Source organism: Notamacropus eugenii, chromosome 6 (genome assembly GCF_028372415.1).
Source record: "Notamacropus eugenii isolate mMacEug1 chromosome 6, mMacEug1.pri_v2, whole genome shotgun sequence".
NCBI classification, from domain to species: Eukaryota; Metazoa; Chordata; class Mammalia; order Diprotodontia; family Macropodidae; genus Notamacropus; species Notamacropus eugenii.
Genome location: NC_092877.1, coordinates 266716929 through 266733552, shown reverse-complemented (window position 1 = coordinate 266733552; position 16624 = coordinate 266716929). Strand labels below are relative to the sequence as shown.

General features: G+C 34.5%; 1 protein-coding gene across 3 annotated transcripts in view; it reads right to left on the bottom strand.

The window, feature by feature from the left end:
• The window catches only part of DACH1 (dachshund family transcription factor 1), a 483132-nt gene that overhangs the window by 118390 nt on the left and 348118 nt on the right, over window positions 1–16624 (bottom strand). For 2 of the 3 annotated variants that reach the window (XM_072622317.1, XM_072622316.1), the window contains 2 exons: window positions 11676–11811; window positions 8063–8197 (listed from right to left, as the gene is read on the bottom strand). In XM_072622317.1, coding sequence (XP_072478418.1) covers window positions 8063–8197; window positions 11676–11811 — 271 coding nt within the window. Of the gene's footprint in view, window positions 1–8062; window positions 8201–11675; window positions 11812–16624 lie in introns of all 3 variants that reach the window. The other variant, XM_072622319.1, reaches the window with a different exon arrangement.

The following is a 16624-nucleotide window of genomic DNA, read 5'->3' as shown; positions in this document are numbered from 1 at the left end:
GAATGAAAAGTGCAGCTAAATGCTAATGGCTACAGATAAAACAGCGCAAGAAAACTGATGGATCATCTGGGTTGTGTGTGCGCGCGCACAGCTTAATCTCCTTACTACAAGAGTCATGTCTACTTCTATTTTTTATAAAGTTAGGCCTTTCTTTTCTTTGTTAATTTCAGTGTTAATTATCAAAATCAGAAAGGTACAAAACTATAGCTAAAGTGGGAACTAAAGTTCCACCATAGAATATACATATGTGTTCTCTATAATAAGGTATTGTGAGTTTATTTTTATTTTTAATTTTCTATCATAAACTCTCCTACATACTACATCTTTTAACAACTGTAAAAACTGAAACCTGGATGTTAAATAACTTAACATGGAGATATGTCAGTGCCTTTTGTTTATTTTGTTTTTCCACTCAGACATTGTTTCCATAACGTCAAAAAAATTTTTTTTATCATCTTTCATTATCATAGCCTACTTGTTTTTTTTAGGGTTACAACACAGTATATCATGACAATGTCATTTCTATAAGGAAATAATATATGCTTGTATCTTATCCATTAGATTGATCTGATGTCACAGTTTACAAAATCATGGATTTTCCCCATCACTACTACTACAAAATTAAAAGAAAAAGCAAGCTTTCTCTCTCTCTCTCTCTCTCTCTCTCTCTCTCTCTCTCTCTCTCTCTCTCTCGCTCTCTCGCTCTCGCTCTCTCTCTCGCTCTTGCTCTCGCTATTGCTCTCTCTCACTCTCTCCAAATGTATGTACATACAGGTGGGTATATATGATTTTCTGAGATTAAAAGAGTTGTTGTCTAGCAACATATATCTATATATATACACACACATACACATATGAGCAAATTGTGTTTCTAATAGCTTCATATGTACAGTAGTTGGTACAAATCTTTTAATGATTTTAAGTTGGTCTTTCTGGACCTCACAAAATCTTAGCATTTAGAGATGCTCTGTCTATAGCCTGAAACTACAGACATGTAGACCTACATGAAGCCTTGTCTGATAGCTCCAACTTTTAGTGTCTGCCTTCCTTAAATGATCTTGTATTTCTTTTGGTTTTTTATTATCTATATAACTATATGTGTACATATTGTCTCATCCACTAGAATGTAAGCTCCTTAAGAGTAGGGACTATATCCATCCATCCGTCCACCTGTCTGTCTATCTATCTGCTTATTTATTTATTCATACATTCATTTGTTTATTTTTATTTATCTGTTTTTTGATCTTCAGTGTCTGACGTATAGAAAGAACTTAAAAACTTACTGATTGATTGACATTCCATGGAACCAGTGATAAGGAAATCCTCTAGAGAACATGGAAATATTATCTGGGATCTGAGAACTTCTGTATGAGAAGTCATGTTCCAATCATTTAATTAAAACCCTGATGGCACAAAAATTGAAAACAAGCCAGAAGAAGAAAAGTGAAAAGGGGACTTTTTGGACGAGAAAATTTGCATGGCCTTTAAGCAATTTCTGTTTATAATACTCTCAGGATTTATTGGAGATGAAAGTCTTTCAGATAGCTAACTGGGACCATGGGGGTATAGGATACATAGATGATAGATAGATAGATAGATGATAGATAGATAGATAGATAGATAGATAGATAGATAGATAGATGATAGATACACAGATTGATTCATCATCTATTAACAATAGGAATATATTTCCAAATTTACAGTGTCAAGAAGCAACTTTTAAATACAAAATCATAAATTGGATATCTGGGGAATAAGTCATTGAACAGACTGAGACTAAATAAATAAAGCCACAGACTAGTGCTTCCAAACGATTCCCATCCTAAGTCACATTCCTAAACCTGTTACTTCCTAGTGCAGAGTACAAAAGCAAGGCCACAGGCCATACAAAACTTCCAAGTGTGGTCTGATCCATATTAAAAGACAACTAGGAAATATTGAACAAAGTAAATAAAAATACAATAAGACAAAGATAACATTACATTTTGAGACTAAATCAGACACTTCTGTAAAGTTTAGCGGCTCCCATTTCTACTTGAGTTTATACCGCTGCGTTAATGGAGCAGCTACAGCTGTTCAGTCATTTTTTAGTCATGTCCAACTCTTTATGATCCCAATTGGGGCTTTCTTAGCAAAATATTGGGGTGTTCCGACATTTCTTTCTCCTCCTTATTTTATAGATGAGAAACTATGGCACACAGGATTAAGTGATTTGCCCAGGGTTACACAGCTTGCAAGGCCAGATTTGAACTAAGAAACTTGAGTCTTTCTGATTTCAGGACTAGCACTCTGTTCACTGTACCACCTACGTGCTATACACAAAGAGAAAAAAACATTCCTTTCTTGCAGGTAAAACCCTACAGATTTATCCCCCACTGCTGGAAGAAACAGGCAACTGGAAACAAAATCATTCAGTCAACAAGCATTTACTTATTAACAAGCACCTATGATGTGCCAAGCACAGTAGGATACAGATACAAAAAAAAATCTCTATTCTCAAGGACCTTATATACTGTACATTTCAAGAAAATAGCTGTCATTGTTGCTCTTACCTGAATAGTGTCTTCATACTGATAATATCAATTAATAATTGTGAATAATATTAGGATCATAGATGAAGAGCTAGAAGATACTTCAGAAGCCATAGAATAAAACCTTCATTCCTTTACACATAAGAAAACTTTGGAGGGTTAAGTGATTTGCACAAGATCAACAGTGACAAATAGAGATTATGATGCCCTCAAATAAAAGATTATTGATTATTAATTTCATTCATCTAATAAAGAAGTACTTGGGTGGAACAATGTATAGACTACTATACTTTTAGATAAAAAGACTTGAGTCCAAATCTTCCATCAAACATTTACTAGATTGATGACCATGACAAAGTCATCTCACCTCCTTCAGCCTTAATTTCTTCATCCATAAAATGGGGATAATAACATCACCTACCTCACAAATTAGTTGGAAAGATCAAATGAGGTAACATCTAAAATACTTTGCAAACTTCTTTAAATATTATTATTCTAGTTATTGTGAATACACAATAACTAGTTTCAATAATTAGGATAAAATATTTCTGTTGCATTTTATTCATTTGTTAGGTAAAAATCAACAGGTAACTTTCAAGCTTAATTATAAACTGGCTTAAGAAGTAAAAATGAAATTTATCATGGGATAATGCAAGTTGAAAAAAATTCAGAACCTATTTAAAGCAAACAAAGAAAATCTCAGCAAGAAAAGAGGTGTGAGTGTGCAGAAGTATAAACCCAACTTCAAAGATAGCACAGGGGCTAAATATAGAAAGAATGCCTCAAGAAACATAGAAATTAAAGAACTTATTGAGTAAAATCATCTCCTAACGGTGCATGCCTGCAATCCCTGATAATAGGGTAGGAGCTGCTACCAAAAAATGGCAAGGCCCTTAAGAAGGGGTCCACCTCCTTCCCAGGCAAACTGACTCAAGTTGGGAATGAAGCAGGTCAAAGGCCTTGTGCAGGTCAGTAGTGGAACCAAGTCTTCGAAGAGTCTCTGCACTTACAGGATAAGTCAGATAGGAGGCCTACTCTTCAAAAGAAATAAATAAATAGCAACAAAACAAACTTTCAATACAGGAGTACATTTGGGGTATTAAATAACGTTGATCATCTTAAATTCATTCTTTTTCTCAGGTCACATTATAATATCATATGATGGCTACTTCTTAATAGATTAACTATTTTTTCATGCTTACATTTCTTTTAAATTAATTCTCTGTAGGCTCAAAATCATGGAGAGGCTTTTTTTCTTTTCTAAAAAATGAGAGCGACTCTAAGTTTATTCACGAGTTAGTATTTTAGAATTCTAGGGGTGTAATTAAGTCTTTCAAAAGATGAAGTAATTTTTATATATTTCAGAACAAAATCAAGTAAATACATAAAATTAGGAAAAAATTTTAAGCTTAAAATTTTTAGATTGTTAAGATTTTGTACAATACTGACTGCATGAATGAAAATAACCTTCCAGATTTTTTTTTTGGCACCCACATTTACTCAAGAATTATTGCTTTTTGAATGATTTCAGATGTCAAGTTGAAAAAAGCAAGTTCAATCCCAGAATGGCCCCCGTACAAAAATTATTTCTACACAAATGTCTGTGAATTAATTCAATTGTTTTCATACAAATATGTTTAGTAAGAAAATTACTAGACTGATATAGATATATGATAAATGGCATAAAAATGGAATTTTAAACATTTTAGTGTTCTTTAGGTATATTATGAATATGTACCACAAATACAGTGAGTCACAATATACAAAGTACTAAAAGTTTGGAGAAAGGAGAGACAAGAAAGAACACTGACCTGAAAAATTGCTTTGCTGAGGCTGAAATCTTTAATAATCTTAATTTCATAATCATTTTATTTCTTAAAAATTACCAGATTATCAATTGACTCCTCCAATATAGAAGTGGTGTCATTTACCTTTACATATTCTTCTTTTCTTATCATGTGTTGTGTACACAGTATTCACAGAATAAATTATTCATGGATTTAGAGATAGAAGGAATCTGCAAGGTCCAACCCTACATTTTGCAGTTGTGGAAACTGAGACCCAGAGAGGTTAATTGACTTGCTCAAGATCAATGCAGGCAATAAATGGCAAAGCTAGTATATGAATACAGGTCCTGTGACTCCAAATTGAAGGGCACAAGCTAGTTTGGGTCTCTCATGACTATAGAACAGATACTCCTAGAAACAAATGTATCATCCCCTTACTATATTAAAATAACCTTGCCTGCATGTCCTTCCTAAATGGTCCAGAACTATGTTCACGTTGGCTCAATAGACTAATGGGAAGAGCCCACAGAACTATTTGAGTTTTATAGAGAGCAATATTGGCAATTCAGCAAAACTGCACAAATATTTGAATGCCAAAATCATTTAAAAACTCTCCTGATTGTTTCTTTTAGTAAGAGGATCAGCTGAGGGCTATCTAAATGACAGGCAGCATGAGCTGATCAAAGCAAAGGAATACCTTAGATCTCTGCTGATGGCAGAATTGATGAGTTGGACTAAACTTTATCTTTTTTACTTTCCTCCTCAATTTTAATTAGTCCTAAATTTGGCCTGTCAAAAGTATCTTTTTCTTCACTGTTTGATGCAAACTTGTCAGAGAGAACTGCTCCCAAGGAGGGAATGGGAGAAGTTGAAAATATGTGGAGGTAATAAGAATAGATCTGAAAGACAGCTAGTATCTGATGAATGCACAGTTGCCATAATATCATCATTATTTCTGACAATTTTGAGATTTTTTTGGTCCTAAATTAGTAACTTGTTTACTTGCCAGTATAAAGGAATATACCTCCATTGATTGGTTGAGGTTAGAGAACAATGGACCACTTAGTCTACACTCTTGGGAGAGCTGGACACCTCCTGGTGAGGTCTCCTCAGTGCTTAGGAGCAGGTTAAATGCAATCTAGAGTAGGTGTTCTCACCATATCCTTTGATTTGAAATAAATAAATTATGAGGTTAGTTTCTTAAGCACAAATTTTCTGTGTGTATTCCTCTTACAGACAGAATTGAAATATTTTAAACTTATCGTAACCCTGTAGCAGCTCTTAATTTCTTAAGGTATTTAATCAAAACTTGTATTCTAGAATTTTAAAAATCACTTTTTTTCAAGGATGTAATTGTGGATAATAAGATTTTTCCATGTCTTTATTCCAGTTATATTCTTTGTCCTATTTGTTACATCCCTCTTCTATGCTTTTTTCATGCTCAGATAATGACAGCAACTGTCTTGTCAAACCAGAACAGCCTGTGCCATGTACAAATCTATTTCCCATATTTTTATACATTACTACTACAACCTCTTCCGTGCAGCTTTTAATGATTATACAAAGTTTAATCCCAATACTACACTAAATTCTTTCAACTTGTCACCCCTAACAACTATAACTTTCTGAGTTTGTGAATATGTATGCACATAGTGGGTATATGTATATCATTTGTTAGAAAATAAAACATAGAAATTTAGATTTAGAGGACCAAGTAGCCAAATCCCACACTGTCTTTCCATTTTAGGTTGTGTTATTAAATGTTGGATTCTATTTTTATTATTTCAATGAATTCAGAAAATTACCACCTTTTTATTTTATTTTCTTCAAGAGAAGAAAGAACTCATGTTATTTAAAAAGTATGTTGTTATGTAACTATACATCATGGAGGTACGACAAGATGAAGAATTAAAAGTTGAATACCACCCAGATAGCAATCAGGCAGCTAGGTGGTGGAGTAGATAGTTTTCCAGGTCAGGAGTCAAGAAGACTCAACTTCCTAAGTTCAAGTCTGATCTCAGACACTTACTAGATGGGTTATTCTTGGCAAGTCACTTCACTCTGTTTGACTCAGTTTCCTCACCTGTAAAATGAACTAGAGAAAGAAATGGCCAACCACTCCAGCATCTCTATCAAGAAAACCCTAAATGGGATCATGAAGATTCAGACACAACTGAAAATGACTCAATAATAATAATGACAGTGGTAAAGTAAACAGTGCACTTTACATAGGCAAAGAACAGAGGTCTAGGGTAAGGTACAGCATCATGAATGGCTCAGAAATAATGTGAGCTGGTCAAGTTGCCAGAATGAGAGATAACTGATGGTGAAACTGTTTCCATACTATGCTTGTGATGCCAAGAGAAAGAAGGAAATGCAATTATTATATTGAAGAGTCCTATGGAAAAATTCTGGCAACACATTTTCAAGGGCCACATAAGTAGGTATAGAAGGGTTTAATCTACACCATTAGAGGAAGCATCTATGTCTAGAAGATCAAAGATCTATTTTCACATTTGAGTATTTCTTGTCTAAAACTATTTCCCAAAAAATTAATATTTACAATTCTTCACAACTAGTACTCATCTTCTAACCACAGCCCAAAATTTTATGTGCATTTAAGCTCTTTTTAAAGAACCAAGCAGTTTATTTTTGACACCAAAAATAGATAATTTTATTTTTAAACTACCTGGTTAGTAATAACTAATGAAATTGTGAAGCTTGCCAAAGGTGCTTGCCTCTGCCACAGAAGATGTGTAGTGCAGAATCCAGATGGGAACAGTGTGAACCTCATAGATGGTGGAAGCCTCTACATGGGAAGTTTCACCCTGAGATCTATGAGCTTATAGTTAAAAAAAAGATGTTTAGAAAACTGTATTTCAATTTGAATCTACTTAATTTTCTTTGAAGCCATGTATTTTATTTACTTCACAAAACATTATTTTTAGAATGAGTCTGTTAACTTCACTTGACAAAGGGGTCTATGATATCTAGAAAGGTTGTGTACTACTGTTGTAGATGATCCTCTTTGCTCAAAAAACTGTACCGATTTTATTGAACTCTAGAACAACATTGTAGACCATTTCAAACAAAATCTAGAATCACACAAATGTTTGATTTAACTAACCTTACAAGGAAAATAAATGGGGGGAGGAGCGTGACTGGGAATGGATTGAAGATTTTCTGTTTTCCAGATTTTGATAAAAAATTGAATAAGTAACCCATTTCATCAGTACATATTTCTTGCATAGATACCAAGAACAAAGAATCAGGCCCTGAATAGGAAGAAGACAGAAAACCAGATTGCATTTGGGAAATTATGCAGTATGTTGAATGACTCTGAAACAAAAGCCCATAATTTTATATTTCCAAGAATGATATATAATTTAGTATTATAAATAGGAATGACAATACCTGCCTTCAAAGAAGATTTTTATATTCTAACAATTAAAAGATATTTGACAATACATTTTAAGAAAAATAATGCAAGTACGTAAATAGTTATAATAAAAATAAAATATTCCAAATCCATGAGAGTTATGAAAAGCAACATGAACTTTTTGAGGAGATATTACTTCAGAAAAGGACCACATAGAGAAGGTAGCCCCAGAACTGTCCTATCATTGGAAGACAATTATGTTTTATCACTGTGCTACCAACTTTATCTTATGTTATTTGCTGAAATCTGTGGCATGAACAGAATTTTTGTCACTGAGGATTATGAGAGCAAAGCATTAGTATTACCTTTTTCAATATGTATCCTTTTAGATTCATGGCCAAGATCATGACCAGCCAGATCCCCTTCTTTTGGACCAGGTAACACATTTGGTGACAAACCCATCAACATCTGGTTCATGGATAGCCCATTCTGATGAACAGCTGCTGGTACAAAACAAAACATATATACACATACACAAGGTAATACAATTAATAACACATAGTATTCCATTTGTATTAATTTGTTTCTTTATATAAAAAGAAAACCTTATCTTCTCACTATTGCTTAAGTACTTTTAATTTTCTAGTCTATTTTGATTACCTTTACACTTTTCCAAATGAAGTATTCAAGTTCAACTTTACATTAACACCTCATTAACTCTAGGGCATCATTTAATATTTTAGATTACTATTTAGCTCATTGAGTTGGCAACTTAATGCATAGTACTTTTTTTGAAAAAACTAAATGCAGTATTCAGAGATGTTTAATGAGCAATGAGGAAAATCTTTTCTTTGATAAGAAATCTTATTTTTCAAAAATGATTTGTAGGTAAAAATGTTCATACCCCAAAGAATACGTACTCATTGCTCATTGAATGAAAAAACAAGTGTTCCTTCATTATACATGTAAACAGTAGAAAGTACCCTGAAGGATAATGAATCAGATGGCCTACATATCCATCTAATTTTGATAATCCCATCAATGAAGATACTTAACAGATTGTCAATCCTGAAGACTTCATGGAATGACTCTACCATTTTTTTTTTGGTTATTCATGATATATTAATCTGCTTCCTTCAAATATTATAATTAGGTTTTTTGGTAAATTAATATCACATTCTAGTTTTTACCTAGATATCCTTACTGCATAAGGGATAATTGAATAATAAAATAAAAGAACCCTTATTTCTTGTAAGAAAACTGTATCTGTCCCTTTAGAATAACTCTATAATCTCAAGAAAATTCCATTTTCATGGAATGGAGTGGGATAAAGTTCATTTTATAGAGAAATGTCACTGAAAAATATAGGAATAGAAAAATGTTTGCTCTTTTGTTGAAAAAATACTGCTTCTGAATTATTATGGTAAGTAAAACACAATAGTCTTTTTCACCTTTTCAAGAATTAGTGTGGAAGAAAACCTCCCCACAGATTACATGAAATACCTAAAATTCAAATCTACTATGCTTCTCATGAATTTGGCATTTCTATTGAAATTTGATGTAAAAATGACATGTTTTGTTCTTCAATATTTTCTAATAATCTTATTCCTATAAGAACACTTGAAAGTCAAATCGTATAGTCACCAGGGGTATTCCTATGTCAGTTGCTACTAATAGCAGCATCATGAGATCACAGAACTAGAGCTGAAGAAACCAAATCCATCAATTTCAACACGCTCATTTTACAGATGAGAAAGCTGAGGTCTAAGGAGCTTAAAAGACTAACCTTGATCATACAGCTACTGTTCAATGTGGGATTTGGAAACAGAAGTTTGACAAACTTCGTATCACCAGTGAATGCTGAATTTCAAGAAACTAAAAGTAGATTTGGCTATAATTTCAAAATTAACACTCCAGCTATAATTATTTCTACCATAATTAAAAATAAATTTGAAAAGATTCCATTGCAGATATTGAATTGTATATTATTTAACTTTAGATTGGAAATATATATAACTTTCATCTTGAAAATGCATTTCCCTTTGTACAGTCATTTCAGTCATGTTCAGTTTTTTTGTTGCCCATTTATGGTTTTCTCAGCAAAGATAATGGAGTGGTTTGCCATTTCTTTCTCCAGGTTATTTTACAGATGAGGAAACTGAGAAATAAGGTTAAGTGACTTTCTCAGGGTAATACAATCAGTAGGTGTCTGAGTCTAAATTTGGCCTCAGTTCTTCCTGCCTCCAGGCCCTTTGCTCTATTTACCATTATACCTAGATGCTCTCAAAAATGCATATGTGTGTATGTATGTGTGTGTGTGTATTTGAATAGGGATGTATCTACATATCTACATAGATTACATACATATGTGCATAGTATAGATAAACACTATATATATATTGTATATTACGTATGTGTGTTTATAGATATACTATGTAGTATATCAGCAGGGGTATGGTGGCAAATATTCAACAAGCAGTTTCTCCCCCCAAAAAATAAAAACTACGTAGAGTACATTTTTAACTAGAATCTGCATATTGACATTTTCTCCTTCATTTTATTAAGCTTGGTCAATCAATAAAACAATAAATCAAATACTGGTTTGTAGAGTTTACTGATTTCCAATATGTAAATGCTAAAACCGAAAATTCAAGATGGTGCCATCTAGCTCTAGGATATGCATGCGTATGTGTGTGTAGGTGTGTGCAGGTGTTTGTGAGTGTGTGTATGAACTATAATTCAATTGAGATGACTTCATGTGGTCATTTCTTGTTTGTTGAGAAATCAACTTTCTCTTTAGAAAACATTTCTCTTAAGAAAACATTTTTCTCATTATAAAAACAATTTATGAAAATAATTATTATAGTAGAAAGAGCTATCAATTTGGAGTCAGGGAATCTGAGTTTGAATCCTGACTTTACATGTATGTGACTCATGACAAATCACTTTTTTGAATCTCAGTTTCCTAATCCACAAGATGAGGAGGTTGGATGAAATAAACCTCTGAGATTCCTTTCCAGTTCCAAATCCATGATCCTACAAATCTATATGTAACTAAAAAGGATGTGCTCTAAGTCAAAATAGAGTATATTTGTTAGTGTCTATGGACTAATAAGTCCATTTTTTTAAGGGAAAAAATCAGTGAAATTAGTCAGGGATAAAGTATGGAGATAAGTCAGTGCTCCTTGATAAGGAGGAACATTCACTCTTTGGTTAAAAATTTCACTTTTCAACTAATTTGTTAAAATCTTACATCTTGGGAGATATTTTGGGGACACCAAATGAATTGTGCCATTTGTCTGTCACAAATCTGAGTTTCTGGAGGCTGGCATGGCTGCACATCAGTATAGCCCAGAATTGGTTCCATATTATAGAAGTAAGGTAGTATTTTAAAATGCAGCTCTACCTTGATAGACTGAATCATTGAAACCTATAGCTAATTTTAACTTTAGTCAATAAATTCCAAACTATTCAACATAATAAATTGATTTTCAAAACTAACAGAAAGTAAAATTCACCATTTTGAATTCTACTTTCCATCTCCCAAGTCTTCCTCTCTTTTGGAGAATTTAATGAAGAATTTGAAGTAGCCCAAATGATCAGTTGTAGACTAGCTGAGGAGTCAAAATAATGGGATGTACTATGCCCAACTTGGACAGTCAGATACTGAATAACCAAGAGCTGTATTCACTTCAAAAACTAATCTAGAAGGTTACTTTCCATCTCAAGCACTGTTTCATAGCTCAAAGCTTTATGTGTGGTATTACAGAGTGGGAGTTTATATCAAAAACTGTTAATGTAGCATCATACCTTAGGATATTGCAAACTGGGAAACATAATGTTGAGAGATGGCTCTTGCTACAGAGCTTCAGAACATGATACATCTGAGATCTATTTGGAATGAGGGTATTTTGATTAGAAAAGCCAGCTGAACCTAATAAAGTTTAAAATGGTGACAAGGAAAAGTAGGTGACCTACGGATTCTATCAGAAGAACTCTCGGTCCGTGCAGGGGAGCTAGACACGCTGCTGCTTCGGTGAGATGATGGATGACTGCCAGGTCTTCGACCCTCTTCAAGGGAGGGGGCAGGGGAAGGACTGTCTGGAACACGTTCCTATACCCCCACAGGAAGAAAAAAAAATAATAAGTTAAATACAATAGCTCTCTTGTCTATTGAATGCTGCTTTTTTATTTTCTAATACAGTAGAAACATAATGCTAGGGCAAAGAAAAGGATTATTTTCGTTTACATTCAGCTGCAATAAAAACATCCCCACTTATCTTGAGCTTTTCTCAGGATAGAAACAATGAACCCACAAAAGCCACACAAAGGAGGGAGAGCGGAGAAGAATAGTCAGATAAGAAGCATCCGGAAAAGTTGCATAGGTATACACTACCATAGTAATGGCAAAAGTTAGATATAGCCTAAACCCCCTATTTGGAGAAAATGGAGCCAATAAGAGGACCAAAAATATCTAAATTGTAAGCCATTAGGCCACAATGAATGAATACAGCAAAGTGGGCTTCAGGACTAAAGAATTATCCTTTTTAAAGAAGTCTACGAATGGAGCTATTACAGTCGGCTGCGTCAATGAGTATCTGAGGACTATTTAGCACATAGATTATTAATGTGATAGACCCAAATAATGCCAGAAGAGTTGTTAACATTTATTCCATCACTGCTCTGCTATCCAAGCATTAGAAAGCCACATTTTTTTCGTAAGCTGAAAAGCTTACTCTACTAATTTGCACACATTTCTCACAGATTTTCAGTGTGGGAAGGGACTTCAGAAGACAACTAATCCAAGACATGCATGCAATTTTGAAAGTTATATATTGAATGTATTATATATTTTGAAGGAAAAGACAAGCTTTACATCCTGGAGGTGAACAACACCATACACAAAGCTTTGGGTATAATGTTCTCTTTCTGTCCTAATAGGTATGTGTAATTTGAAGTTTGTGAAGTTGAGAATAAAAATGAAATGTTTATAAAAGGGAAAAGAATCTCCACTCTATCTCACTCGGAGTACCAGATAAGCAACCTTTGCTTGAAGACCTCCAAAGGAGAGAACCCCACTATTTTCTAACGAGGTGTATTTGGCTTATTCTAATAGTTAGGAAGTTTTTCCTTATATTAAGCCTCATTTTGCCTCTCTGAAAATTCCACCCATTACACTTAACTCCTCTCCAAACAGAACAAGTCTAATGGCCCTTTTATAGGAGAGTCTTGCAAGTACTTGAAGACACCTCTCATGTCTTCCTTCAGTCTTCCATTGTTGAACCAGGCTAAAAATAGCCAGTTGAATTAAACCAATCTTTTGTCTCATTCTACTTCTTAACTAATTCCGAGGGTAGCCAAAACCACTTTTAATTTTGTTTGTTTAAGAGGGCTATAAAAACTCCAAAGATGATATATCAACTAGAAGAAATATAATCTCCTATGAATAAGGGGAAAGAAGTGAAGTGTGAGTGATGCCTACCCCATCTTATAGGATTAAAATTTCATCCAGAGGCAATGTAGACTGTGATTCTTTTACTATTTATTTTGGTTAACATAAGTAATTTTGCATTAGAAGAAAGGAAACTTTTTTATTCCTTCCCACTTTCTACCTCCTAAAATTGCCATCTCCCCGCCCCCCCCACCCTTTCCATGACAGGTAATGGAAGAGGGTCCTGCAAATACCCAAGTAGAGAAGAATTATACAATTCTGAACATTCTCTGAATTACAACAAACATTGCTACAATTAGGTTAACAAGTAGGATGATAATAATATTCATTACTGATGTCATTTATAGATGGAATGCTATCCAAGAAATCACTCCTTTGTAAGAGTGAGGGACTTAATTAATAAAAAGGAAGGTGATCTTATAAATTTTGACTTGTGAATATACAATTTTAAATGGTAAATAGGCATAAAATTAAAAGTTAATTAAAGAGTAGGGCAAACATACAATCAGACATTAGAACTAAACAATGAATGACCAAAATGCTTCTGAAACACACACATGTATGTATACATAATTATATACATACACATGTACATTATATATAAGTACATGTGTATATATACACATGTGTGTATACACACATGCACATTATTTATAAAATGTGCACATAATTATAAATTACTTATGTAATTTAGAGAAAGACAAATAGGAACCAAAAATGGTACATGGAAATTATTAATGAAAAGTTGAGTAATATTTTCAGAAACCAGATGTAGAAAGCCAGTTCTAGGCATCTTGGTAAGCATAAACAATATGTCTAACAGTGAAGAGGGAAGATCACTTTTCCTGACTTGCTCAAACTCTTCTAGGTTTTGAACATGTGGTACGGTGGAATGTATCTTAGAGTCAGAGGATTCAAACTCAGGTCCACACTACCTTTGTGACAGTGGGCAAATTATTTAATTTCCCTGGGCCTCAGTTTCCTTATCTGTAAGATAAGGGGGTTAAATTAGACAGCCCCTGAAGATTCATCCAGTACTAGATCTGTGAACCTCTGTGAGCAGTTCCAAATGCAGGTCTTTCTTGTTTTTTTTTGTTGTTGTTGTTATTTTTTTAGCATTAGACTTGGAGTTAGGAGAACTAGATATAAACTCAAGCTCTCTTCCTTAATAGTATTAAAAAACAACAAGCATCTCTCATGTGGCTAATGTATATACGCAGAACACTGTGTTAAGTTCTTCACATCATATAAAGGTTATATATTCATGTTTCCCACAATCTAAGAACATTGTTAAGGGAATCTAGGATAAAGTTTATTATCTAGTACCTCTTTGAACCTGGGTTTCCCCATTTACAAAATGTGGATGACAATTTTATTACCTACCTCATGGGGTGGCCAAGAAAAGTATCTTCTAAATGCTACAGGTTAGAATCACAGATGCTTAGAGATAGAGAAGACCTTAAGAGTTAGCTATAAGGGGCATTTGACTCCTTTCTTTAAAATCTTTATTAAGGGATCATCTGACCTTTGCTCAAAGACCTCCAAAGAAAGGGTGCCACTGCTCCTTGAGGCAAGACAGTCTACTTTTAGACTTCTCTAATGACTAAAAACATCTCTTCCATTTGTTCCCAAATCTGCCTTTCCTAAAGTTCTACTCAATGCTGCTAGTCTTGATCTCAGTGGAAAGAAAAGAAAAAACTAATCCCTGAGATATTTGATAGCCTTTCACCTAATAAAGGTAACATAAACATCCATTGTACTCCTTTTTCCCTAAATCTAAAAATCCTTAGGTCCTTCAATTGATACTTATATGACATTGGAGGCAAGGCACTACAATTGAAAAGATACTAGAATTGGAGTCAATAAACCTTGATAAGACTCTTTTCTGTCACTAACTAGACTTGTGACCCTGCATATATCACTTAACCTCTCTGAGGTTCAAGTTCCTCATGGGTAAAATGAAGGCACAAATGATATTAATAGTTGTACTTCCTGTGCTATAAGGTTGCGTGGAAGGAGCTTTGTAAACTTTAAATCTTAAAAAAACAAAACAAAACAAAACAAAAACAACCCTCACTGTTCTGAATTTAATGATAGCTTTAAAGCGTTTCTTCAGAATTCAACAGCATACTCCAGATGTGATCTCACTAAATCACCTTTGTACTGGATAACTTAATTAAATAGCACTTAAGAAAGTGCTAGGAACTAGATAGGTGATTTCACTGGCAATGGAAACTCTGCCAAAAGGAAACTCCCTCAAAGGAAGGTTGGGTTTTATGGGTGGAGCCCAGATGGAGGAGTTTTAGATTCAAGAACTGGCCTGAGCTCTCCCCCCAAACCCCTCAAAATACCTGTAAAATGACTCTAAACAAATTATAGAGCAGAAGAAACAACAAAATGATAGGGTGAAACAGATTTCCAGTCCAAGATCATCTGGAAGGCTGACAGGAAGGGTCTATTGCACCAGGTTCAGATCTGAGCATAGGCAAGCATGGGCCACTCCCGGAGAGACAGGACTGGAGCAGGACACTGAATCACTGGCAATTGTAACAGTTTCCAGACTTCTCAATCCACAAACGCTAAGACAGCTTCAAAGGTCAGTGAGAAAACTCTTTCATCTGGGTGAAAAAGAAAAGTTATCAGGCCTCAGGCATAGCGCCAGCCCCAGAGGTGGCAGCCAGGGCTACAGCAGCTGCTTCTGGAGCTCTTGGGCTTACAGACACTGGGGGAATTGATCAGCTGATCTGGTCACAGTCCTGGGTGATGTACTTGGGTGAGGAGGAGCACTGGCATGGGAGAGCTGGTGACTGCCACGGACAGGGAAGAAAAGAGTGCTTATGGTTGCTCACAGATCAGAGTGCAGTCCAGGAGAGGACTAAATACCTCTTCTTTGATCATACTACTTTAGAGGAAGAGAGAATTTATAGGACCCTAGAGTTAGCTCTGAAAGCAGCTGCACAAAGCCTGTGAAACTTGGGGCAGCATGCCCTCCGTTTTACAAAGAGCTCAAAAATCAAGTAATTGATTGGGAAAATGACAAAAAAAGGAAAAAAATGAGACTATACAAGATTACTTTCTTGGTGCAAAGGAATTTTCTTACAACGAGTAAGATCAAAAGATATGACCAGAAGCAGATGAAAACATACAACCACAGGAAGATAGCAAGGTCACAATTCCTACATCCAAAGCCTCCAAGAAAAATATGAAATGGTCTCAGGCCATGGGAGAGCTCAAGAAGGATTTTGAAAATCAAGCAAGAAAAATAGAAGAAAAATTGGGAAGAGAAATAAGAGTGATGCAAGAAAATAGCAAAACAACAACAACAACAACAACAACAACTAGTAAACAGCCTGCTAAATAAAGGAGACCCAAAAATGCAGAAGAAAATAACACCTTTAAAAATAGACTAGCCAAAATGGCAAAATAGGTCCAAAAAGCCAATGAGGAGAAGAATGCCTTAAAAAAAAGAACTGGC